At 41.1% G+C, this 27,227-nt stretch overlaps 1 protein-coding gene across 2 annotated transcripts in view; it reads left to right on the top strand.

Annotated features, from left to right (window-relative positions):
* The window catches only part of SYNE1 (spectrin repeat containing nuclear envelope protein 1), a 164,619-nt gene that overhangs the window by 82,748 nt on the left and 54,644 nt on the right, over positions 1-27,227 (top strand). Inside the window, exons 76-96 of one of the 2 annotated variants that reach the window (XM_053461370.1) lie at positions 237-574; positions 1,069-1,213; positions 1,840-2,058; positions 2,257-2,525; positions 2,792-2,957; positions 3,366-3,521; positions 3,913-4,065; positions 4,473-4,655; positions 10,225-10,362; positions 10,705-10,890; positions 11,158-11,280; positions 11,831-12,013; positions 12,414-12,557; positions 13,744-13,938; positions 17,373-17,513; positions 20,219-20,386; positions 20,895-21,056; positions 21,579-21,773; positions 21,968-22,141; positions 23,062-23,253; positions 26,411-26,542. In XM_053461370.1, the coding sequence (XP_053317345.1) occupies positions 237-574; positions 1,069-1,213; positions 1,840-2,058; positions 2,257-2,525; positions 2,792-2,957; positions 3,366-3,521; positions 3,913-4,065; positions 4,473-4,655; positions 10,225-10,362; positions 10,705-10,890; positions 11,158-11,280; positions 11,831-12,013; positions 12,414-12,557; positions 13,744-13,938; positions 17,373-17,513; positions 20,219-20,386; positions 20,895-21,056; positions 21,579-21,773; positions 21,968-22,141; positions 23,062-23,253; positions 26,411-26,542 (3,762 nt within the window). Of the gene's footprint in view, positions 1-236; positions 575-1,068; positions 1,214-1,839; positions 2,059-2,256; positions 2,526-2,791; positions 2,958-3,365; positions 3,522-3,912; positions 4,066-4,472; positions 4,656-10,224; positions 10,363-10,704; positions 10,891-11,157; positions 11,281-11,830; positions 12,014-12,413; positions 12,558-13,743; positions 13,939-17,372; positions 17,514-20,218; positions 20,387-20,894; positions 21,057-21,578; positions 21,774-21,967; positions 22,142-23,061; positions 23,254-26,410; positions 26,543-27,227 lie in introns of those variants that run through there. The other variant, XM_053461368.1, reaches the window with a different exon arrangement.

Raw genomic sequence — 27,227 nt, 5'->3', positions numbered from 1 at the left:
TTCAACCCTTCTATCTATCCTTCTTGCTTTTGATCCAAAAGGATGCAAAAAAACAAACAATTAAGCTTCTCACTCTAAAAGGCAATCAGATTTCTCCTTGGATCAAGAAGCTCTTAAATATAAATGTTATGTTCTGTCATTTATAGCACTGTATGTTCTGCTTTAAAAAACTACAGATGTCAAGCTCACAGACCTGTGATCTGTACAATTTAATAAGCATGAATTTACTTTTGCAGACCACCCTAAATAAAGTGTACGTTGCCACTCATCGATACTATCAAGCTGTGCAGTCTGCCTCAGATTGGGTGGAAGATGCCTTAGAGTTACTAAAGCTATCTGAAAATGGTGTCGATATTGAAATTTCTGAAGAGAACTTGAAGGAGTACAGTGAGTTTTTTAGTACCCAGAACAAATTTAATGGCCTTATGGAGGAGCTCCATGGCCTGGTGTCTGAACTGGAGCCCTATGTCCACAAGTCTGGACTGGATCAGATGAAGCAAACGGTAACATCTTTAAAGGCGAAAGGGAAAGAGGCAAAGGACCAAGTGCAATCCCGGATTGAGTTACTGAAAAGGTATGAAACTTTAACACTACTGATAGCTTAAAACTTTGTAATAGGGGGTTGCCATATTTTCATCCTGGGACTTAAATATCCCCAAGAATCATTGAGAGCACCAGTGCTATTTGAAGAAGACATGTAGTTAAGGACGCTCTGGTTTATGTTTTCCATGTTTAATTCAGTTATTGACAGGGCTGATGGATACACAGCCAAGAAATCACACAACTCAATACAAAATCAATGTCTTGTGTGAGAGAGTCATGGAGTGTAAATGCACTTTTCAACCTCTCATGAGGCTCATCAATAAAGATGCAGCTGCTTTCTCATAGCCTCAGCGCTAACCAAAAGTTACCCGCTGTGGCAGGCCGGGTAATAGCACACTTTTATATATATAATAGCCTAACTTTTAATTGTGTTTAATTATTTATTCCAAACAATACAGTTTGGGTTAACGTTCCTTCTATAGTCTTTCCAGTCTAATAATTGTTGACCATGTTTTGGTTGTATAGATGCACAGTTCACTGGAATTTATACCAAGAGGATAGACACCAGGTTATCGTGTCTCTGAATGAAGCAGAAAAGAAGTTATCTAAATTCTCAGTGGCCAGAGATGCTTCATGTCATAAAGCTGAAGAGAAACTTTTGGCCCACAAGGTAAGAGGACAGCCACAACTACTAGAAACTTAATGTTCTCAGATGAAGAATAAACTATGCATTGTGCAGGTCCTGTTAAAACATGCAAGGGTTGGTTACTTGACAATGTATAGTGGCATCCCCTAGATTAAGATTTTATTCTCCCCACAAGTAGCCTATAGCATACTGTTTAGTAGTCAAACCACTTTGGGGCATTTATTATCCTCATACCCAGTCTGTCAGACTTCCTTAAGAATGTATTTCAGTCCCCACAGAAACAACTAAAAAATAAACAGAACCACAAAGTGAATATAAATGTGCAAATAAATACAAAATATAATATTACTTATACTGCACTGCTGCTCCCAAAAAGTACTCCTCGGGTACCACTTTAACATGTTTTTGAGGTTGTAAAGATTCTCTTTGCATTTGCCTTTAAGAAAAAATAATGGCCCGATTATCGTTATAATAACATAGTTACTGATGCTTGATTAAATCTTCCCAGATGCCCCCTTAAATACTAGCTGGTGTTAAGCATTATTTTTTTTTTTTTAATTAAGGTTTACATTTTGTCTTTAATACGCAAAAGAAAAAAAACGATATAGTCTAGAGCAATACATAAGTCTTATATCCTTTTCATTTCGCAGTCTCTTGTATCCTTGGTAAACTCTTTTCACGAGAAGATCACAGCACTAGAGGAAAAAGCTTCTGTGATGGAGAAGCTGGGGAATAATGCCAGCAAGGCCGCCATAAGTAAATCAATGACCACAGTGTGGCAGAGATGGATGCGGCTTCGCACCACAGCCCGAGAACAGGAGAAGATACTAGAGGAGGCCGTGCAGGAATGGAAAGAGCTCGGTGAAAAGGTACAGTCACTTTGATTGCACTCCTGAATCATTTTATCCTCCTATGCGTCCGTGGTTTTCGGAATATTAAAATGGCTATTTCACAATTATAATTTGTCATCTGTAAATTTACTCTTAACTAACAAGTGCATTTTTGTCAGTTATTGGTTGGCCTCATAGGTGTTCATTTCTTGTGGACTGAAATTTCTACTTGTACAGGTTCAGAAGTCGACTTTAGCCATTGATCAACTTCAAGAACGTCTTCCAGAAAGTTCTGCGGAAAAAGCATCAAAGATAGAGCTGGCTGAGTTATTGGAGAGTCATGAAACCTTTAATAAAGAGCTAGAGCAAGAGCTGGCTGTGGTGACCCTACTAAGGCAGGATGCTCTGAATCGGATCCTGAGAGATGTGGACATCGAGTCCTCTGCTTCCCCAGAGGATTTGCCAGTAATGCAAGAAATGAAGGCAATGCAAGACAGATGTGCAAAGTAAGACTGTCATGTCACTCTATCAAAACCTACTGTATCACCTACATACATAGTATCATCATGTAATTGTGTCCATTTACACTTTTAAAGAATTAGTTAATTTGGATAAATGGAAGATATACACTAATCAAATTTTTTTAAATTGTATTCTTGCATAGACTCACTCATAGTTTAAGTGCTTGAATGCAATTGTTTAACTCATTTTTTCTTACAAGCACGATAAAAAATGAAGTCTAATTTTGGTTTACAACAATTTACTTTTTAAGCATGCGTCGGAAAGTAAAGAAAAGCAAAAAGCTTGTAGAACAGGAGCTGAAGGAGCGAGAGGATGTCGAAAAAGAATTAAATTCAATAAAGGCCTGGATAAAGGACACCAAAGATGCTTTATCAAGTCCCGCCACTGAAGCGGGCGTACATTTGGAAGAATTGCAGGTACAGCACAAACCGTGAAATAGCAAATTAGTAGGTTAATCTTCAAAAGTCATTTGAATAAAGTATCCAAAGCATGTCACAATTTCAGTTTAATCTTATTTAGTTTAACATGAGGTCCCAAAGCCAAGACAAATGCCTAGATCCACTATGATGACAGGTATAGAAAAAACTGAATAACTGAATTCAACTTAGTTCAATTTAGTTCTCTAGCAGCTTAATATCTAGGATTTAGGGTGATAGTTTAACTAAACTTCTGATCTTTGATATCTTTAAGCAAGATCACCTTTAAACCTTTGGTTTAATATTGATTATGATATTTGTTTATGATCATTAAAAATCTCATATATATATATATATATATATATATATTGAATGCGACATTGAATAACGGTTCTGCTATTCTCCAAGGTTCTCTATGACAAATGTAATGTGCTGCGGCAGAAGGTGGAAAGGTTGTCCGAAGCACAACAGAACAAATACCTGGAGATGTATAACATTTTGCCTTCAGAGCTCTCTCTCCTGTTTGCTGAGGTGGCCTTTGCTCTTGGAAATATTAATGAGGAGGTAAGACCTAAGACAGTCAGAAATTATTAAGACTTGCCACTGTTTGATAGATTGTAGGATATAACGTATTAGTGACATTGTCCTTTGAAGTCCAGTTAGAAGTTTATATTCTAATGTTACCCACTAATACTATAAAGATAATGACTACTTTATCATCATAGCAATGAAATAGATTTAAAATGATTGCATGTATGCCGAGTGTACTAATGCATTGCCACGATGGCTACTTACTGGCTATGATGTACTGTAAATATGTTGGTTCTTACGTAAATATTATATAAATTATTAAAAACCAATATGGCCTTGGAATGAATTATTCACAACAGCTGGGCAGAAGTCTATACATGTAGAATGTAACACTGATTCCGATTTTCTCTGTTCCACAATCTAGATCCAGATGAAGCAGAAAGAAGCCCTGCAAAATCAAACACTCCAACAGGAATTTAATCAGCAGATCAATGGGATTGGAGACAAACTTGAGAATATTTTATCAAAACTAAAGGAAAAGACAAATAATATTCCCCAAGCCAGAAAAGACCACATGGTAAGTAATATTAGACATAGATGGCACTTTGGCCATACAGCTGTTTATAAACTATAGACCTCATGGAAGCTGTAGTTCCAGTAACTAAATTATTTTGACATTTATTAAGGGATTAGGCAAAGATTAGCTTATCTTTCAAAGTACATTTTTACTCCCAGCTTTAGTTAGTAAAATGATCCAAGTGACTTGTACATTAGAATCTAAGCAGACAGACTATCATCCATCGCACAGGCAGCTCCAATTTGACAATAAACCCATCAGTTTGGTAGTCAACTAATCTTCAAGGCATTCGGTTACGTCTGACACCTCCAGTTTTGTTTTTTGCTTTTTAATAAAATGCATCTAAACAACAAATTACTCATTATTAAAATACTAACTCTATATATATTTGTTCTCTCATAATTCAGATCTTGTGCGATGAGTTAGACAACTGTAACATAAAACTGGTAGAACTGGATGCTGCCGTGCAAGATTTTGCTGAACAGAATCACTTACTGGCCAGGCAGCTGCTTGACAAAATTGGGCAAATAACTGAAATTCAACAACAAGCCAGCAGAGAGGCAGAGTACAAAGCAGGCAAACTCAAACAGGTACAGTACCGCTGGCCAGGCCCGGACTGACAACTGCCAGGCGGGCTACTGGCGAGGCTGCTGACCCCAAACCAGAATATTGCACTCGTTTTTTCTGTTAGATGATATTTTACAAAAAAACATATCCTTTACTTTTAAAATATAATGAATAGATGTTTATAACTGGCCTCAACAACCCAGTTGAGTTTGTTAAATCCACATCTGTTACGGTCAGGTAGACGAGGGATCCAACAATGCAGGTAAGCACAGCTAAAGAAAGTCCAGAACACAGTCCGAGGTCGAGGGCAACGGCAGGCAGCAAGGTCAAAAAACAATCCGAGGTCAGGGCAGGTAGATCAGGTGCAAAACGGTAAACAGGTCCGGGTACGTAGGCAGGCAGAGAAGAATCGTGGTCGTATAAACAGGCAAGGGTTCGGTACACAAAGCAGAGATCAAACTAGAAGAAGAACAATAGCACACCCAACGCTAGAGAACGTTTAGAACGGGCAAAGACAAGGCAAACGAATGGGGTTTAAATAGGAAAGGTAACACTCACGTCATCAGCCGCGCCGTAGAGCGTGTCGCGCCCTAATTTGATATTAGGTGCGATATCTGGAACCACCACCAGATGGCGCACTTCCGCCGGTTTCCCGGCGTGTGCGCGTGGCGACGTACCTCGAGCGTGAGCGGGTGCGCGCGCCCGACGAAGAGGAACCACGAGCCCCTCGAGTCACCGCGGCAGCACCGGAGGCGGAACCACCGACGTCGGGGGACCCAGCGGCCAAGGTGAGTGCAGCGGCAGCGCGTGTCACCCGCCGGCAACCCGCATGTGGGACGGAGGTGGGGTTGCCGGCGGTAGCCGGAGAGGGAGCTGCGGCAGCGCGTGTAACAGTACCCCCCCCTCCAGGAGCGCGCACCGAGCGCGACGGAGCGGGACGAAGGGGGCAAAGAGCATGAAAACGAGCGACGCAGCAAAACAAAACGAGCAGGCACCCACGTCCGCTCCTCAGGACCGTACCCCTTCCAGGCAACAAGGTACTGGATACCATTCCGCACGCGACGGGAATCGAGGATCCGCTCGACAACGTACTCGTCATGGCCCCGGACGACAAGCGGAGCAGGGGGCTGGAAAGGAACGGAGTGACGGTTGGAGACGCAAGGCTTGAGCAGGGAGACATGAAAGGACCGAGGAATCCGCATGGTAGGGGGGAGGTCAAGGGACACGGACACGTCGTTAAGACGTTTACTGATGCGAAAGGGCCCGATGTAACGGGGACCCAAGGACCTGGATGGTTGACGCAAGCGGATGTTGCGAGTCGACAACCACACCATGTCACCCACTTTGTAATCCGGGGGAGGCGATCGTTTGGCGTCAGCCGCTCGCTTACAGCGATGCTGTGCATTGGAGAGAACATTGCGAAGGGAACTCCAATGTTTCCGCATGTCAGTCACTCGACGGTCGACCGCCGGCACAGCAGAGGAGGAACGAGAAGACGGAGGAGGCAGGATCACCGGGTGGTAACCCAATGCCGCAAAGAACGGGGTACTGCCGATGGATTCGTGCAGGGACCCGTTGTACGTCATCTCAGCGAGCGGGAGAAGAGATGACCAGTTGTCTTGTCGTACATTGCTGTACATCCTCAGGTATTGCTTGAGGGTTTGGTTCGTTCTTTCCGTTTGCCCATTGGTCTCTGGGTGGTAGGCTGACGACAAGTGGAGTTGTATGCCGAGCTTACGGCAAAGGTGTTTCCAATAGCTGGATACGAACTGCGTGCCTCGATCGGACACCATGTGTAGAGGAAGACCGTGTATGCGGACAATGTCTTTGATGAAGATGTCAGCCAGTTGCATAGAGGTAGGCAGGCGCGGCAAAGGGATAAAGTGAGCCTGCTTGGAGAAGCGGTCAACAACCACCAGGATGGTGGTGTTTCCTTGGGACCTAGGTAGATCCACAACAAAGTCCAGAGAGACGTGTGTCCAGGGAGCCGTAGGAACGGGAAGTGGATGCAGGAGGCCCTGTGGACGCGTCCGGGGGGACTTCTGTCGTGCACATGTATGACAGGCAGCGAGATAAGACCGGATATCCCTGGCCAGGGACGGCCACCAGAAGGAACGACGGATGAGGAACATCGTTTTCCGGAAGCCAGAGTGACCCGCCAGGAGGGAATCGTGAGCCCAGCGAAGGACGTCCGTGCGATATTTGGGAGGCACATGGAGACGGCCTGGAGGAGGACGTTCATTGGCCGGGATGGTCCTTTGGGACATACGGATTCGGCTCATCGTGTGCGTAGATAAGCTGGCGATGAGCCGCGTGGAGGGTATGATGGGGTCGTTGCAGCGCCGATCGTGTTGAGAATCGAATTGACGGGATAGAGCGTCAGCTTTGATGTTCTTGGTTCCTGGCCTGTAGGTGATGTAGAAGTTGAAACGTGTGAAAAAGAGCGACCACCGTGCCTGGCGAGGACATAATCGTTTAGCACTTTCAATGTACGCAAGGTTCTTGTGGTCTGTCACAACGACCACAGGTTGTTCGGTACCTTCTAGTAAGTGACGCCACTCCTCAAATGCCATTTTGATGGCCAGAAGCTCACGGTTGCCGACGTCATAGTTTTGTTCGGCTGCGGAAAAACGCTTGGAGAAGAAGGCACAGGGATGGTATTTAGTGGTTTGTTCTTTGCGTTGTGACAATATAGCCCCGGCACCGGTTTCAGAGGCATCGACTTCCAGGAGATACTGTTTTGTAGGGTCCGGACGTAGAAGGACAGGAGCCGAGATGAAGGCTTGTTTCAGGTTCTCAAATGCCTTTCTGGCTTCTTGAGTCCAGAGGGTTGGGTCAACCCCCTTTTTAGTCATGGCGGTGATGGGAGCCGCTATGGCGGAGTAATTCCGGATGAAGCGCCGGTAGTAATTAGCAAAGCCAAGAAATCGTTGGATGGCTTTGAGAGTACGAGGGAGAGGCCATGCTGTGATGGCCTCAAGTTTAGCCGGATCCATATGGAGACCGTCGGAAGAGACTATATATCCAAGGAAGGGCAGACTGGTTTTCTCAAAGGCGCATTTCTCGGCCTTGGCGTACAGACCGTTCTCCCGTAGTCTCTGTAACACGGCCCTCAGATGATGTCGATGGGTTTCAAGCGTAGGAGAGTACACGAGGATATCGTCTAAGTACACGATGACGTGGGACAGGAGCATATCCCTGAAAACGTCATTGACGAAAGTCTGAAATATAGCAGGAGCGTTACATAACCCGAAGGGCATAACGGTGTATTCTTCTGTATCTTTTCTCGGCCTCGGAGAGTTTGCGGACGGTTCCTATTTCCATAGGCTCATCTGAAGCGGAAACGGACGGAAGAGGAGACGAAGAAGATCTTGTGGGGCCTGGAGTGTAGGACCCCGGTCTTTTTCCTCTGTTGTGTTCTGATGACCTTTCCTGGATTCGTTTGTCCACCCTGAGACAGAGGGCGATGTACTCTTCGAGATCCATAGGTGTGTCGTGGTACACTAGGGCGTCTTTGATCTTTTCGTTGAGCCCTTTTCTGTAGGCGGCCTTGAGGGCGCCTTCTTCCCAGTTGGTCTCATGGGCAAGGGTGCGAAACTCCACAGTGTATTGGGCCAAGGTTTTACGGCCTTGCTGGAGGTCAAGCAGAGAGGACTCAGCGGTTTCCTTACGACACGGAGCATCAAAAACAGTTCGTATGGCTTCCATAAAAGCGGGACAGTCCTCAAGCAGATAGGATTCTTGCTCCACCAGAGGCGAGGCCCATAGCAATGCATCACCCTTAAGTAGGGATATGATAAATGATACCCTCTTGGATGATGTTTGGAACGCCTGGGGATGGTTTCGGAAGTGGAGCATACACTGGTTGAGGAAACCGCGACATTCCTTCGGGTCCCCGGAATACTTCTCGGGTAGCGGGAACCTAGCAACAGCCCCCATGCCCTCGTGGGAGGCCTCCCTATGAACCGACGGGAGGGCGGTCAGAGAACGCAGAAGATCGGTCATGGCGTCGACCTTTTGTTCCAGCGTTTGGAGCTGTGTAGACTGTGCGGCAAGACGCTGGTCTTGGAGATCCTGTCGGGCTTGCAGCCGTGCCATATCCGCGGGATCCATGTGTTGGCCCGTTCTACTGTTACGGTCAGGTAGACGAGGGATCCAACAATGCAGGTAAGCACAGCTAAAGAAAGTCCAGAACACAGTCCGAGGTCGAGGGCAACGGCAGGCAGCAAGGTCAAAAAACAATCCGAGGTCAGGGCAGGTAGATCAGGTGCAAAACGGTAAACAGGTCCGGGTACGTAGGCAGGCAGAGAAGAATCGTGGTCGTATAAACAGGCAAGGGTTCGGTACACAAAGCAGAGATCAAACTAGAAGAAGAACAATAGCACACCCAACGCTAGAGAACGTTTAGAACGGGCAAAGACAAGGCAAACGAATGGGGTTTAAATAGGAAAGGTAACACTCACGTCATCAGCCGCGCCGTAGAGCGTGTCGCGCCCTAATTTGATATTAGGTGCGATATCTGGAACCACCACCAGATGGCGCACTTCCGCCGGTTTCCCGGCGTGTGCGCGTGGCGACGTACCTCGAGCGTGAGCGGGTGCGCGCGCCCGACGAAGAGGAACCACGAGCCCCTCGAGTCACCGCGGCAGCACCGGAGGCGGAACCACCGACGTCGGGGGACCCAGCGGCCAAGGTGAGTGCAGCGGCAGCGCGTGTCACCCGCCGGCAACCCGCATGCGGGACGGAGGTGGGGTTGCCGGCGGTAGCCGGAGAGGGAGCTGCGGCAGCGCGCGTAACAACATCTTACATCCTGATTATACTATAATAGTAACTTTTAATGGGGAGATAACTTAACATATGTTGCTGAACAGTAATTTTTACATTTTTAGACAGCAAAAAACATATACCGAACCATGGGAGATGCAGGTCAGCCGGATAATTATCTACTAGGTTCCCTTGCTCTAAACGAGGTTCACAGGGTAACTTGTGGTGGTAACCACTGTTTGTTGCATGGAGTTTTTCCATGGGCGTAGCAAAGGGAGGGCATGTAAAGCTAAGTGGTCCCCACACCCCTATAACTAACACAAACACTAACACATTTACATAAAGATACGCACCATCACTCTAACACACAAAAACACAGTCACGTAACACATAGACACATTCACCCAATCACTTACCTTGCATGGAGCTATGTAATTGATTACGGTTGTTTCTATTGCGTTAGACTTTTATATATAAATATTTTTGAGAAAGGAATTACCTTATGGGAGTGTGGTTGATTCATATACAGTGTAGGCACTTTAGAAACAAATCAGAATTTCATGTAAACAAATCCATCTATCATACTTTTTATATGAATCATTATAATTCTCTTCTTCAGTTATCTCTCTGTGTTTTGTAGGATTTCTAGTGTAAACCTGTTTGTGAATCTGTGTATTATTATCGCTTAGTTTTCTAGGGTGTACCTAATTGTACCTAATGTACCTTCACAAGGGTGAAGGTAAATTAGAAGATGAGGCAGATGTTTACTTGAGATAATGACTTATTCATTTATTTTGCTACCACATTCCATTTTTCATTTCTTTACAGGCCATGGTACATCTGGAAGAATACAATGAGATGTTGGAGTCCATACTAAGATGGATAGACAAAGCGAAGATTTTAGCCAATGGCCATATCACCTGGAGCTCAGCAAGCCAGCTTCGGGACCAGTCCATGACATACAAGGTCAGTGAATGTTCAGGTTGATATATTTTTCATATGTCTCCCTAATTGCAAACCGTAATATAAGCTGGCAATTTAAATACAATTTTCTGTTCCCTGCAATTTCCTTTGATTTAATCATCTGCTGTTAGAATTTCCGGTAACTGGCAGTGCTGATGTTACCAATATTATTTGCACACATATCTTCACAAGATATAAACACCAAAATTTGCACATATATCTTCACAAGATATAAACACCAAAATATGACCAAGGGGATTAGTTTTATAAATTAAAAAATGGAAATGTTGAAAATTGCATAAAAATAAATTATAATAATTGGAATACTAATTGTTTTGTTACCAGGCTATGTTGGAGGAATCAAGAGATATCCACAGCGATCTGGATTCTATGAATGAGAAGACAGATCATCTGGCAATTGTGTATTATACCGAAGAGATGTCCCGACAAGTGTCAGAACTTGGACGGCAGACTGAAGAGCTACAGCACGTACTTAAACATCGTCTACAGAACCTCCAGGATGCAGCTAAGGTAGGAAGAGCTGGAGACCTGCAGACTTTGGTCAAGTCCTAATAGGCGTAAAATATTTCTACTAAACTTTTATGACTCTTATACCGGTATCTCAAAAAAGGTCTTCCCATGGAAAAGTAAATATTTTTCTTTGACAATAGAGTACGGTAAACAGTAATGTAGTGTGTTCCAATAAACTTGCTTAATCTAGAGGCCTGGAGGCTACCATGGTAAATCGTGTTTATGACCTTTTATCCTTAATGTGTTTATCTTTACTTGTATCTGCAGGATATGAAGAACTTTGAGACTGAAGTAAGAGCTTTGCAAACTGCACTTGATCAGGCCCAAACCACTTTGACCTCTCCTGAGCTTGGACGGCTGAGTCTAAAAGAACAGCTGTCTCATAGACAGGTAACTGGATGCGTAGTGTTTTGCTTCCCTCTGTGTGTTGCAAACAGTATATGGACAGTACTGTTGGCCAGGTTTATTTCTAAAGTACTTACTACTGTAAATATTAAATTAATGACAACAGAAGCCATTACTGATCATGTCAGCATTACTATACTTTGTATAGGTTCCGAGAGGAGCCAAATACATTTCCTGCATGGCATTTAGTTGAGGGTCATGTAAGCGTCACTATACTTTATGGGGGCAGAGCTTGTTTCAAAATTGTTGTGGCTTTACCAATTATAATATATAACATCGATAACATACTGAATTTCTCCCTCTGGAGAAGGAAACAGCTCTCCTGGATGTCTTAAATAGTGGGCACACCATGTGAATTTTGAATTTGGAAGTTGGCCATGCCCATTGTGTCCATCAAAAAGAAGCAAGAGCTGAATGCAGAGTGTGCAAATGCATGATTTTGGAAAAGCTAAGAGAAGAAGCAAATCTCTACAATTGTTAAAACGTGTTATATTGGGATTTAATTATAATTGCATGTTGCTGTTTATTATTTCAGCATCTGTTGTCCAAAATGGAGTCACTTAAGCCAAAGGTCCAGGCTGTCCAGGCCTGTCAGAGTGCCTTGAGAATCCCTGAAGAAGTGGTCACGAATTTACCTATATGCCGGACTGCTCTCAGACTACAGGAAGAGACCAGTCGTCTGCAGCACACGGCCATCCAACAATGCAATATCATGCAGGCAAGTGTACCGAGCCGACCTATGCGCCATTTATTCATTATACATATTTTCCAGTAACTACATACTAAAATAGAGACCAGACACATTTAAGTTAAATACGATAATGTATGTATATAGGCATTAATGGAACAGTTTAATGTCCACAATTCTCCCACTATAGAAAAAAATTTATATTTAAATAGAAGGAAATTGGTCACATTGATATCAATAGGAGCATTTTCCATGCATGCGCACGGAGGGCAACATGACAATTTAAAGGGACCACACAGCATTTCTGAATAGGAAGGACTCTTATTTTTCCACCCCCTGGTTCATGTTATACATAAAGATGTTTTGGAGTAGGGGATCCTTGCCGCTGTTAGCCCCAGTACTCTATACCATGCCATTTTTGGTCCTGTAGGAAGCCGTCGTGCAGTATGAGCAGTACGAGCAGGAGATGAAGTGCCTCCAGATCTTGATAGAAGAGGCGCATCGTGAGCTGCAGGATGCAAAAGTCACCACTAGCAATATTGAACAGCTGCAGATCCAGATCAAACGCCATGAGGTAACCAGCTTCCTTGTGTGTTTTTCATTCAAGTTTTTATAAGAGAATTCAAGGAGTAGCAGGTAGACTGTTTAGAAAATCTAAAGCCATGTAGGCTTTGACTTAAGCGAGTTAATGGTTGCTGTCTTGAAACAACAAAATGACAGCTTTGAAAAAAAAATCCTTTAATATAAAATACAGTCGATATTTTGTAAATATGTGATTTTGTGGCCACTATAAGAAGCCACCAAGCTGTCCATATTATATGCAAATACGATAGGTGAAACATTGTTTAACCTTAATTGCTAGCAGCGATATAGAGGTTAACCATTTAGCATACCTCCCTCAAAGTTATATGTGCATAATGTGATCAGGGGAGATCCTCTGATCTTCTTAAACGCCCCATGACGGCACAGTGGGGTAGCTCAATGGGACAGGACTTTCCCACTTAAAACAGGACACCTGGGATGTGTTCACCTGTCCTGCACATTTTTTTTAAAACATCCAGAAAAAAAAATCAAAAAATTTATGAGCCCCGATGCTAAGGATTACAAATTAACTAATGTGTTATTTCTTTGGCACAGTTGTTGAATGTTAGATATTTAAATGGGAACGTGCATTTTTGTTTCATCTGCAAACGGTTAACAGCTTTTTCCCGACGTACTGCGCAGGGAGTAGAGCTGTCATCTCTGCCGGTTAATGTTGCTCTTTCATTGTTTTAGCGTGGCCGAGAGCTGAGCGGGGCATATTTGTTAGCTGCAGTCATCACATGACCTCATCATGGAGACAAACGCATCTACCATCTGGGGCGCTCCGAGCTTGCAATACTCTAGTCTTATATTACAAAACATGGTTGCTTTATAGAAATCGGGCCGAAGCTGGATCATGCCCCCCCCAGCCTGCATTGTGCCCTCCTTTCTAAAGTCACGAAGCGTTGTCCCCCCTCCTCTTCCTCAGTGTCATGGCAGGACCTTGCTGCTCTGTGGTCTGTCTTTATTGTGCAGCTGCGTTCATGTTCACAGTCAACAACATCCTGCCTTTCAGCCACTGCCGATAGATGATGCAGGAGCTTGAGAGCTGCGATCTGATTGGCTAGATGCACCCAGCCTATGTTCCTGCCAGATACAGAATGGCAAGCAGCCCGATCCCCATTCTGCTTTCAATGTAACGCAATATTATAATCAATCTTAAAAAAATGTATTCGCAGGAACTGGCTAAGAAAATCAAGGGTTACCAGGAGCAGATAGCGTCGCTGAATTCGAAGTGCAAAATGCTAACCATGAAAGCCAAGCATGCGACGATGCTGCTGACTGTCACCGAAGTGGAAGGGCTTACGGAGGGGATGGAAGATCTGGATTCGGAGCTGCTTCCCACACACTCAGCTCACCCGTCGGTTGTTATGGTAAGGCCTGTGTTTATCTCATCTGCTTTTCTTTTCAGTTTCAATAGAGCCTAGAAGGAAACCATTGTTCCAGCTTCTCTTTTCAGACCCTTCGAAGCTGCATGCTCGTTATTAACCCATGCAGTACTTCAGTATCCCAGCATACAGGGCAACATTCATGAGTCCTACTTATAAAAGCGACAGTTCGATGAAGTAATAAAAATACTTCGTCCTGTGTAATGGATTTAAATATCGTCATCATTGTTATTATCGTGATTATTATTATGATGCTTTAAAGCCCTGGTATGGAGCTCTGTTTCCGCTGGTCCCCAATTTTTATTGATAGTAAACGGTATTGACAGATATCCACACATCACAGGTCTCCAATACCGAGTTATCATCTCTACTCTTACAGTCGTGTCTTTATAACCACGCAAACCAGAGTTTATTTATGCATTTGTTTCATTTTCACATGTTTTCCTAATATAGAAACATAGAATTTGAAGGCAGAAAAGATCTATTTGACCAATTTAGTCTTCCCCTTTTTCCCTGCGTTAAAGACTCAAGCCTTAATCAGTCCTTGGGTCTCATCTTAATTGAATAATTAAATTACCTCACTGTATTAAACCCTGCCACATCTGCTGGGAGGCTGTTCCACTTATCTACCACCCTCTCAGTAAAGTAAAACTTCCTCTGACCCCATTGCTTTAAATTATGACCTTGTTCTAGAATTCCTTCTCCTTTGAAGTAACCTTCAGCTGTTAGTAACTACAACTCCTATCAGCCTCAGTTAGTATATGGTTGCATGTGTCTGGTGCAAGATGTATTGCAACAAGAACTGAATCTTGTAGGTTATCTGGCCCTATCCTTAAACAAGTTATTGTAGGATGATATGTATTGAACATAAAATTGTGGCATTAATAATGACTATAATAGTTTTTATTGATTTTTATTTTAGGGACTTTTTATATAGTTATTGTTACATTATTTGCACACATAATTTATGAAATTGGTTAGAAGCTCATTTTTGTAAATATCCAGTGCAGAACTTTGTGGGTATCTCTGTGAAATTGTTTTGGATTATTGCTTGAAACAAATTATATTTAGTTACTATTCTATTTCTTGTTACTCTTGGGTTGCATAGTTAGACTGAAGTAAACAAATGTCAGTGATTTGTAATTGTTAGAGGGGAGGAACCATTATAAATTAATTAATTAGTGTTATCTGGCATCCCAGCCCAGCATCCAGGGTCGCTATCCGAAATCTTGGGGCCCAGTACATAGCCCTCCCATAAGCCTGCCCCATGTGAATCCCACTGGCCCACCCATCACTCTCTCTTAAGATCTTCCTATAAGCACACCTTATGAGAACAGAGGCAAGCCTAGGGTTAGTGGGGCCTGAGTGCAGTATATCTTCAAGGCCCCGTGACATGCATACTAACACCCAAACTCACTTTAACACCCACTGACTCCACCATTGTACACTTACATTCACACACCATTCTCCTGTTTCTCCTCTCTCCCTCCCAGGTGGCACTAACCCTCTCCTCACCCCTGACAACACCATACACTGACACACAAACTCAGAATAACATAATATGCAACCAAAACATTCATTATAACACCAAATACTAACACCTTATGTGAGCATTGTTACAGTGTGTCTGTCTGCTGTCAGAGTGGAGATAAGGATGTCGGAACATGTACATTCTTCTCCTTGCAAACAAAAAAACAGCTGTCTGGCAACCAGCATGACCTTTACATAAATGTCGATTTGGTCATATTGGCCACTTGACAACCTTGTACTGCCAGTTTGGAAAGTTTTAATCCCCTTTACTCGAGTGTTTTTGGGGAAGCACGCCAGAATGGCTCTTCATTATAGATAGATAGATATACAAAATACAAAAAAGTGAAGCGCAATATTCGAATTAAATATAAGTATTGCACCTTCTGGTGAAGTGGTGCTGCAAAGACACAGGAACAAACTCCCCAAAAATGTTCCAAATTAAACACAATCAAAACCACACAAGTGTCTGCGCACCCAATTAATAAGTGAGTAAATTATATGTGCAACACAAAAATAATATATACAAAGATACCCTTCCAGCGAGCGTTCCCACACACAGTATCCAAAAGGTTCGTATATAAAAGGAAAAGAAAAAAGAAAGAAAAAATTATGGTGTAGTATATCAAAGTAGGTCTTAAAAAAAAATGCTATTAAGCAGACCGGACCCTTCTTCTCTGAACTCTCTCCAATGTGTCAATGTCCTTTTGGAGATGGGGTCTGCAGAACTGTATGCGATACTCTAGATGAGGCCTAACCAAAGATCTGTAAAGTGGCATCATCACTTTACTTTTTTACGCTACTAATGCCTCTCCCTATGCAACCCAGCATCCTGCTTGCTTTTTGAGATGCTTTATTGCATCGTCTGCTTACCTTTAAGTCATCAGAAATAATTACTTCTAAGTCCCTCTCTTCTGTTGTTACTGACAGTACAGTGCCACCATTGCTATATCCTTACTTGGGATTTTTAGGTCCCAATTGCCTTATTCTTCAATATTAAACAGCAGCTGCCATATTCTTGACCATTCTTCTAACTTACTTAAGTGATTCGCCATTTGAGTTGTTCCACCTGGAATGTCTACCCTGTTGCAGACTGTTGCAAAAAGACATACCATACCATTAAGACCTTCTTAATAAAAATATTAAAAAGCACAGGTCTCGATACAGATCTGATCTGGGCTGGACAAATCTATGTTGAATTTGATCTATATAAGGTAGCAGGGCCGGCCCTATAATGGGGCAGACTGGGGCAATTGCCCCAGGCGGCACTTTAGAAGGGGCGGCACTTTGCCGCCCCAAGCACTTTTTTTTTTTTTTTTTGAAGCGGAGGAGAGAGAGAGAGAGGGGCACCGAGTGGTTTTCGCTTACCCGCTCGGCGCCCCTCTCTCTCTCTCCTCTGCGGCGAGTCTCCCTGTTCGGTCCAGGTGCCAGCTTGTAATGCAGAGCGCCGGAAGTGACGTCAATTTCCGGCGCTCAGCATTACAAGCCGGCACCGTGGCAGAGCAGGGAGACTCGCCGCAGGACTGTTTAAACGTAAGTACCGGGGGGGGGGGTTTATGGCGTCGGCGGGGGGGGCGGCGTTTTAAACTTCGACGCCCCCCCCCGCCCCCGGCGTCGGGGGGGGGGGCGGCGTTTTAAACTTCGCCCCAGGCGGCGTTAAGTCTTCGGCCGGCCCTGTAAGGTAGAATAGGAAGATATATTCCTAGTCAACAGTAAGATGTTTTCTTTTTTCTCCTGGAACTTGTCAAGCCTGGACAATTCATATGTGTTTACTGCTTCGTGGTGCTTAAATAATGTTTGTGTTTATTGTGTGTATAGTTTATCAGTCTTCTGAACTCTTACTCATCTCCTTGCTATCCTTTGGGCTTCTTCCGACATCTCTTCTGTGACAGATGACCGCTGGTCGCTGTCACACTCTTCTGTCACCTGTCACTGAGGAATCAGGGGAGGAAGGCAGCAACAGTGAGATTTCCTCTCCGCCGGCCTGTCGTTCCCCTTCACCTGTGGCTAATACAGATGCTTCTGTTAACCAGGTATCTCTAATCTTTATGTTTTCCAGCTATCAGAACCTATAATGCACAATTCCATTCTGTGATCTATTATATGTACTTTTCACAGTGTGCTGTGTCCTTGTGCTCCAACACATCTTCATTTTATACATTAGTCTCAGAATCCCAATTTCACTGGCAAAACCATAGACAGCATAATAAAATCTAGTATGCATTGTAATGCACATAATAACCCATTTTCTTATGAGCTACTTTTTAAGAATTATCATTTTCTGGATACTGGCTATATGAAGTGTCTCAGAACTTAAATTGATCTGTTACGATCAATATTTAGTTGTAATCACAAATATTCTATTTGACATTACACAATCCATTACTTATATTTATAGGGTAGTGTACTGAACATGCCTCTGTCAATAGAATAATGAAGTCATGTCGCTCAGATGCTAAGAAAGCTGAATTTAAAAATCTCTGCAGACAAATGTGTGTTATACCAGGATTCTCTGGAGCACTGATTTATTTGATTAAAACAAAGTCAGGTAAAAGAAGGGAGGGCTTTGATTGTTTTTTTTTATATAAAACCAGAAAACGATAATCAATAATACAATCAAACAGTAAAATATACGAGATAAATACAAAAGTAATACAAAAAATTCCTTCTTACTTTCTGATGACTTAGCAAATGGGGAGGTTGCTGTCATATGATGAGTTTCTAATATATATATATTGCGGTTTTATTTTGTCTATACCGCCATATGGGTTTATTAGGTTACCAAATTGTAAAACGTAAGCTTTAGGAAAGTGTCTATTTTAAAATATGTGTTCCATCTGAATACATTTCTCTAGCATGTCTAGTAATTTAGATGGATCTGTCTTTATTTTTCTTCCTTGCATGAGAATCTTTAAATACGTAAACATACTTGGAAACCATTAAGAAGCTTTTTTTCTGCTGTTCTGGCAACCGAAACATTGTGACCCATCAGCACTTTGTATGGCATGACTTCAGGTTGAAATAAAATAAGTCCAACAAAGTAATATCCAAGGTTTAGGTGTCCAACAGTGGTAATGTCTTAGTGAACTATACGGGACTTATCTCAACAAGGTGAGATAAGTGAAAAAAGGAAAAACGTCTACATGTTTAAATTATATCTTAAATTATTAGTTTCAGGTGTATTTATGTAGATATATATAAAGGGTTGCAGATACCTGCAGACTTGGTAAGGGCTAACATAGCACAGTAACACTTGCCACGCTTCTCCTAGGTCGACCTAGGACAAAATATACCACTGGAGATATGTATAAGTAGCACCAGTTTAACAGTTTGGTCTAGAATTGCTTTTAGTTTGTAACCAAAGTCTAGCATGAGCTGGGAGCTGCATATTAAGACAGTGGTAGCTTAAACAGAGATGCCCCATGATGACCCAAGCAAGTTATCTACCGTACTTTATATATAGAGATGGTGAATCATTCTGCTCTGATATAAATAATGGATTTTCAAGTAGCAGTTCAGTTATCCTGGTGGCCCGGCATTCTCTAATTTTGTTGGCCTTGACAAATATCTCCTATACTTAACATTGGCTCATTGGCTTGCTCCTCTGTTTTATTTTATTAACGAGCATGTTGAAGAATGGCAATTATGAGATAATTGCATTAAGACTCACTGTCTTAACTGAATGCATTATATGTTGAGGAAAGTTTTAAGAATTTCCCACATAGTCCACGCTTTATGCAGGGCCATGTCAGTCCTTTTTGCAGAAGTTCACCGGATTCGCCTTTGATTATACATAATGATATCAAAGAGATGAAATGTTCAAGTCTCATGGAAAGTCCCTATTTAGTGAATAAACCCCTATTTTCTTTAATTTACCTACAGCTTGTGATCTAGAAACATACGGTATATATATATATATATATATATATATATATATATATATATATATATATATATATATAGACTGTCTTAAACTTTCTTTAGTAAACTCAGCATGACTGCTATCATTTTTGGCTAGTTACCAAATTGTTGAGTCAAAATACTGATAGATGATTGATATCTTTCAAGTATGACATTAAAAAAGCAGGCCTACATATTTTTTTATACTTGAATTCAATCTAATTTATTTGTGTGCACAAATCTCCATAAACGAAATGGCAAAGAGGCTTTATGGAGAACGTTTGGCCAAAGACCTTGTATTCACCAATGATATTTCCAATCCCTGAACTCTGATTCTTGTATCGATACTTTGTCTACTCCCTGTGTACAGATATATTATAGCTTATGTTACGTGGGTGCTAGTTCATACTTTTTCTATAGCGTTCATGATAAAATAAAAAGCAGAACCATGACGTACCTGCATATGCTCAGTATTTGGAACTGGAGAAGGACAGTGTAATAGTAAAAAATGTATAGAATTGTAACATAGGATACTCCCAGATGTGATAAGTCTTTGCTCTTTGAGCAGGATTAATGGCTTAACTGAATTCAGTACACCTATGTTTAAATGCCATATGCCATATTACATGGCATTTATTTTGCTTTTTTCTATAGTTTTAGCTATTATGCTGTTTCAAGAAAAAGATACCAAATGCATTAAGGATGTTTCCCGTTCTATTATTGTTTTAAGTCTAGATGCCCATGGCCATCGCCTTGCAGTCACTTGAATTTGGAAGTGAAGTGCATGCTGGTGACATGTTTTCTGTTGAAAGTATGATGTTGTGCTTCATGCTCTTAGGACATTGCTTATTACCAGGCCTTATCTGCTGAACAGTTGCAGACGGACGCTGCCAAGATCCAACCTAATGCTTCTTCTCCACATGAGATGTATGATCCAGGACTCGAGGCAGCAGCGGACTCCAAACTGGATGATCTGCAGCGTTCATGGGAAACACTAAAAAATGTGGTGGGTTTTCCTTACCTAAACTCTGAATTTCCTTGCAAAAGTTTTATCATAGAATGTAATGCTGGCTTTCAAGGGTTTCCCAAGCAAGACCCTTTTATTTCATTGACATTGTGACTATTTACCATAGGCCAAAATGTTACACATTATTGTATCTCTTAAATTATGTGGATTTAATTGTTTACAGGAATTAACAGTATTTAAAAATGGTGCTTGCTCAGGTAACCTAAGGATTTTAACTGTAAACATCAAAAATGGGAATGTCAAATATAACATTAAAATTCATGGGCTGCTTGTGAACACCAAAATGTTATTGTAATCCCCTTAAAAAAATAAATTATTTATTTTGAAACTTTATTTTGAAATAAAATAAATGTATGTATTGTGTACACCATGCGAGAAAGCCATCAGCAATCACATGTTAATGGTTGTGATATAGTGTCTCTTAAGTACTTTTATGAGTTTAGCTGCTCTGCCTTTGTCTGAAGCGCATTAATTTGTCCCTAATTAGATTAGTGAAAAGCAGCGCACATTGTATGAGGCTCTTGAAAGGCAACAAAGGTACCAGGATTCTCTGCAATCAATTTCCACAAAAATGGAAACCATTGAAGTGAAGCTGAATGGGAGCTTGGAGCCCGGAAAGACCCCAGAGAGTCAGATGGCTGAACATCAGGTGAGAAGAGCTGTGCATTAAATGCTTATGGAAACATCTAATATATTCCAATAATAATAATAAGTCAAAACTAGGGTTGCTACATACCGCCAAGCAGTATCTGTAACAGCTAACGGGATAGAAGATTTTTATTATAATATAATATTTTGTCTGTCCAGTTAAACCTTTTGTCAAAACACTTATCTGAGCTTGGGCAAGGATCAGATCCAAATTGATGCACAAGAACTGATGAAGAGCTCTATAAAAAGTATGTGTGTAACACTAACCATGACCTTCTTAGGTTCATCTTGGAATCTGCAAATGAACTGTATTTGCATGAGTTTGTATTTCAAGATGTTTTAATGGGTTTTATGTATGTATTGGGCCCCCGCTGTAAACATTGATAAAAATAATGGGTCACACTTCTGGTTGGCTTATAAAATGAGGAGGTCACCTTGGCACCACTGGGCATATCATTTTTATTAGCTAAAAGCTGATGTTTATGTTTGATCACTTAATACCTCACACTTTGTTTTGTCTTAGGCTTTGATGGATGAGATTTTAATGCTGCAGGAAGAGATTAGCCGGCTGCAGGCGTCCTTTGCAGATGAGCTGGTGTCTGAATCTCTGGACGCTGATGCTGGCGATCAGTTGGCTCTACAGTCTACTCTCACGGTCCTGGCTGAGAGAATGGCCACTATCCGGATGATTGCTTCAGGGAAACGTCAACTCTTGGAGGTGGAAAAGTCACCTGTGTGTGTGTGTGTGTCTGTGTGTGTATATATATACACAAAAAGTGAACATGACTCTATCATGATCAGTTTGCTTCTTTAACTATTTGAACACTTTCCGTGTTATTTTTGTAGCTTCTGTAAGATGCCTCCTGTCATGTTTCTTATAAATCTGACACTTAACATAAAATATATTGCTAGGAAAAACTGAATGAACAGCTAGAGGAGCAACGCCATGAACAAGCTCTCCAGAGATATCGGAGTGAAGCTGATGAACTTGACCATTGGTTGCTGAGTGCCAGAGCTACACTGGACAATGTTTTGCGATCTTTTGAAGAACCACTGGATATGGAGGCCCAGCTTATTGATTGCCAGGTAATAACAGATCTGTCCTCCAAGATAGACAACTAATAGATTGTAAACTCACAAGAGCAGGGCCCTGTTGATTTTAATGTCTATTTTCTATATATTTAATAATGTGAATGTTATTATTAATTCTCACTGTTCCCTATAGAGATGGTGCTATGGAATCTGCTGAATATAGAATAATTTGATATCATATAAGGACCTTATCATCTTCGACTACTCAAATAATATAATGCAGGTTATTATAGGCTATGTCATTTCTCTGGACTGGACAGGTCATACTATGGGTATTATAAAGATCAGCAAAGAAAGAAAAGAATCAAGAATACTAAGAAATGCATCATTATTAATACAAATATAATATTAAATATTAATGCAACTATATAGTTTGTGTACATTATTCGTGAAGATATACATTTAACAAGGAATCTATTCAATTCCAAAACTAGTGTGTGTTTACACCATTTCACTAATTGACACAAGACGTAGATCTGTTAATGCAGGTCAATCTGTAAAGAGGATTGTGTAGATATATTTAGAGTCATTCAGAAATCTTGAAAGGCTAACAGCTTCTCGCTGCAGTACATGATTTATTTGTAGACATAAGTGAAGGAGACATGGTGATAGCAAAGGGTTTACCGTTTTGTTCAGTGCGTGGCGATGCCAAACTTGAAGAAAAGGAAAAGGCATTTGATAAACCCGTGTAAATTTCTTTACAGAGATGCAGCTTTAACTATGGATTTTAAGAAACCTTAAACAGATAATAGCATCTTCATACATGTATTGGATGGAATATCAAACAAAGATGACACTGTTCTTTTTTGCTGTTGACCCCTCTGACCTAGGACTTGTCAGCCGAGTGGCAACTTTATCACCATGCTTTGTTTCGTAAAATGTTTAAATTTACCTCTTTGTTTTCGCTGCTGCAGAACATGCTGCTTGAGATCGAACAGAAGGTGGTGGCTCTTTCCGAGCTCTCCATCCACAGTGAGAGTTTGCTAATGGAAGGCAAGTCACATACCAAAGAGGAGGCTGAACAACTGGCCATGAAGCTCAGGACCCTGAAGGGAAGTCTTTTGGAACTACAAAGGGTTCTACAAGACAAGCAGATCAGCATCCAGGTAAAGACCAGCATGTCTCCTGGTCATATCGACCAGTATGGTGTTGTAGGATCTTCAGCAAGAAAACATACCTTGTGTTGCCTCTTAAATGAATATCATTATTTCATTTTTTTTTTCTATGTTTTAGCATGTGAACATTTTTATTTTAATTTATGTTCATGTTTCCAAAATAGCATTTAGCTTCTGGAGGTTTTTTCTCTCTAATCCTTTTATTAGCTTACAATAACTAGCATTGATGCAACTGTCAAACATGCTGTCATAAAATGTGTGTACATTTTTTTACCCTAAATCTGTTGATGTGAAATCTATCTAAAATTATTATTATAATTTCCATCTTTAATATGAAATTGAAGAACCTAAAAATTAATGTAAAATATCATACATAAGTTTCATAAATGCTAGTACTACTGTAAGTCTCCTCTCTGTCAGTATTTCTACCATCTTTATTTATTTATTTATGAACTTAAAATGCAATAAGTCAGTATTTTTTCTTCTCATTCTTAAATTACTGTGGTTATCTAGTCATTATGGAGCCCCTCATAGCAAAATGTGAAACTGCTTGGACCTTGTGAAGCGTTCACTGGTTTCTAAGCATTTTAACTCAACATGCTTGATGAGACGATTAACACATGTACCTATGTCTTGTTTTATAGGCTAAGCTAGCATGGGGAGAGATGAAATCTCACGGGAAAGCAGAACATGTAATATGTCTGTTTTTTGGTTTGGGATGTGATTGTTATTTGTTGATCTTTCTACTTTTTACCAAGGGTGTGCTGTGCAAACATTTGCTTCTATTCTATTCCCTTTTTAATGCCAGTTTCTTCAAAAGGACACTATTATGTCATTTATAGTCACCAGGTGGTTTCTATAAACCATTACCAAATGCTTAAGAACTCTATTCATTGTCAGAATTTTGAACATATCTGTTTCACTACACACTGAATACAGTATTATTGTAGATTGTTTTATACACTTATAGATATTCATGAATTCTGACATTCTATGGAACTTGAATTAGATCTTCCATTAACTTGTTTTAACTGATACATTAAGCACAGTCACAGGGTTAGCAAGGGAAAATAGGATTATCATGTGCACAAACATACACATAGTTAAAGACTTATGCAAGACGTAATAGGGTCCCTTGAAGAGACCGATTTCTCTTGAATCTGAATAAATACCTCCTAAATTTGATTTCCATTGTATCTATATACTCTCAATAGTGGCCAGATTCCTAGTTTCTCTTAGGATTAATTGAACAAAGTTATTTTCAGGCTATCCTATACCAGGTGCATCTTTGGGAGGAAGAGCATGTCCTCAAATAACACTACTTTTTTGAAGTCTATCTTATAGTGTATATCTACGTGTTCTGAAGGAGAAGGGCATGGAAACACTCCCTGCTTACTACTGGTTTAAAGTTAAAAATGACTATATTTATAAAGCATTGGTATTTCTAGTTTATGTTGCTTTACTTGAGACATACATACACAATTCAGTTCAGTTAATAATTCAAATAGAAAAAAAGCAACTTGCAAATACTAGGTAAATGGCCATAGTGGGGAATAAACCATTACAAGCCAAGGTCAATGTTTGTAAGCCTTTACCTGCTTTGTAGAAGTAGTCAAAAGCCTACAGCTAGTAATGGGATAGTTACCATGCATGTCCCTGACACTGAGTCTTCAATCGTCGAATATATCAAACAGCCAAGAAAATAAAAATGTCCCACTTTCCCTCCTTGATGGATAACTAATCAATAAGTCACAAAGTCACATTGCAATCCTCCATAAAGATATGTCCACTAGCAACACCTCTAACTACATCCCTAAATAAATAATGTTCCTTTTTTGGGCAAGAAACATGCAGACCTATTGGCCCTTTTAACCCCTTTGAGGCCCATGACGTACCATGTATACCGTGAAAAGATGTACCCAGAGGACCAATAATGTACCTGGTATGTCATCTGTATAAAACAATGCCACGCTACGACTTTTGTGGTCATCAGTTCCCTAGCAAATTCCCTGCACTTCCACGCATTTACCAATCAATCACACAATTTATTTTGTCCTATACCGTAAAAAAAAAAGCTCTGGCCCTTAAGTGCCTGAAAAGCTGCATCTTTGCTCTGCCCAGCCCCCACTACAGCGTAGAGAATTTCACCCACATAAGCTCTGCTTTTTCTCAGCACTTGCTACGACATGTTACTGTCACTTTAAATACTGTTTATTAAATCATTTCTATCCAAACTGCTACTTGTATATTCCCTTGACAGTCATTTTGTAGAATTATGTCCGATAGACAGCAGATGCTCCTAGAACACACACCTCACTAAAAGCAGCAGATTAAAAATAGCACCAGATCCCTTATGTAGTATATAGTCCTAGTTTTGTCTTTATAACTGTCTATAATAGGCTAATACAAAAAGTTTTCAATGTTTGTTTATATTTTTTGTTGATTTCAGTGAGATTTAATTCCCGAGTATTACTATAATGTTGATGGCTAGTTATTTCTAGAGCCTTTCTTGGTAACTTGTATAAACTTAAACTTGCTAAACATAACTGAAATTGCACGCTGGTTTTCTGTAGACTGGAAAGTGCTATTTCCATTTGACTTTGAGCAAGGAGCGAAAATGTTTTTCATTTAGCTACAGAGAAGGACAAGCAGGGTGACAGAGGATTAATATATATATAGATAGATAGATAGATAGATATCTATATATATATATGTATTATTATCTCTTATTATTAACCCCTTAATGACAAAGCCCGTGCATGTACGGGCTCAAAATGCATTGTTTTCAATGGGTTTAGGGACCGCCCATTGTCCTTAAGGGGTTAAAGTTCTAGCTCTTTTTTTACTTCTGATAATCTTGGCAATCAAGGTATTTGGTGGTGGTTTACTGTAGACCCTTTTGATCACTTGTGAAAGTCACAAAAAGTAACCAAAAGATGTGTAATTCGTTACCTTGTGTCAAGGTCTTAACAGATACAGTACATATCTGGGGAAACAATTTTTTAAAACTGGAAGAGCTCGCCAAGTAAAATCTGAGAACTTTAACAAGTGATCATGTTTTCACAAGGTAGTGGTTTGGAAAGGGAGCCCTGCTCGCATCATAATTTTTCACATTTTCTTGTTTGCTTTGTTTTTTTTTTTTATTTAGGGAGCATTTCATGAGAAGGACGAGCCCGATTCTGAGTTGGCATCATCGCAAAGCCCTAGTGTCCAAGAATGGCTGGCCCAGGCAAGGACAACACGTTCATTGCAAAAACAGAACAGTCTGCAAAGGAAAAAAGTAAATAATATATATATTTTGGATTTTTTTATGATTTATTTTCCTACAAAAATAGAATTTTATCTTTCCATAAGGTTGCCAGGGTATCATTTCCAAGAGCTTTTAATAACATGTTTGTTGTCAACAAAACAAAATGCATTTCTGAACATGATGCCACTGACATTTAGGTAACAGGTGTGTAATACAACCCTTAAATTTCAGGGAAAAATAAGGTTTTCCAGGACCTCTGAGATCCCAAAAGGTTCCTTAGTGCTCTAGACAAACTATATATTGTACCGCTCTCCTGCATGCTCTTGGTCCCTAAGAGAGAACCTGATAGTGGTGTCCTCCTACCAACCCAGTGCCCTACGCAGCCTATTAGGTCACTTACATGCAGGGCTGGCCCGACAATGGAGCAGAGTGGGGCAACCGCTCCAGGCGGCACTCTTGAAGGGGCGGCACTTTGCCCCTTTATTTTTTTTTAAAGCCAAGAAGAGAGAGAGGGCGCCGAGTGGTTTTATCTTACCAAGTTGTCAGTACCCGCTCGGCGCCCCTCTCTCTCTCCTCTGCGAGCCCTCGGTCTCGGTGCCGGCTTGTAATGTTGAGCGCCGGAAGATGATGTCATTTGCGGCGCTCAGCATTACAAGCCGGCACCGAGACCGAGCAGGGAGACTCACCGCAGGACTGCGAAAAGGTAAGTATGGGG

Source organism: Spea bombifrons, chromosome 3 (genome assembly GCF_027358695.1).
Source record: "Spea bombifrons isolate aSpeBom1 chromosome 3, aSpeBom1.2.pri, whole genome shotgun sequence".
NCBI lineage: Eukaryota > Metazoa > Chordata > Amphibia > Anura > Pelobatidae > Spea > Spea bombifrons.
This window is presented reverse-complemented; position numbering and strand designations above follow the sequence as displayed.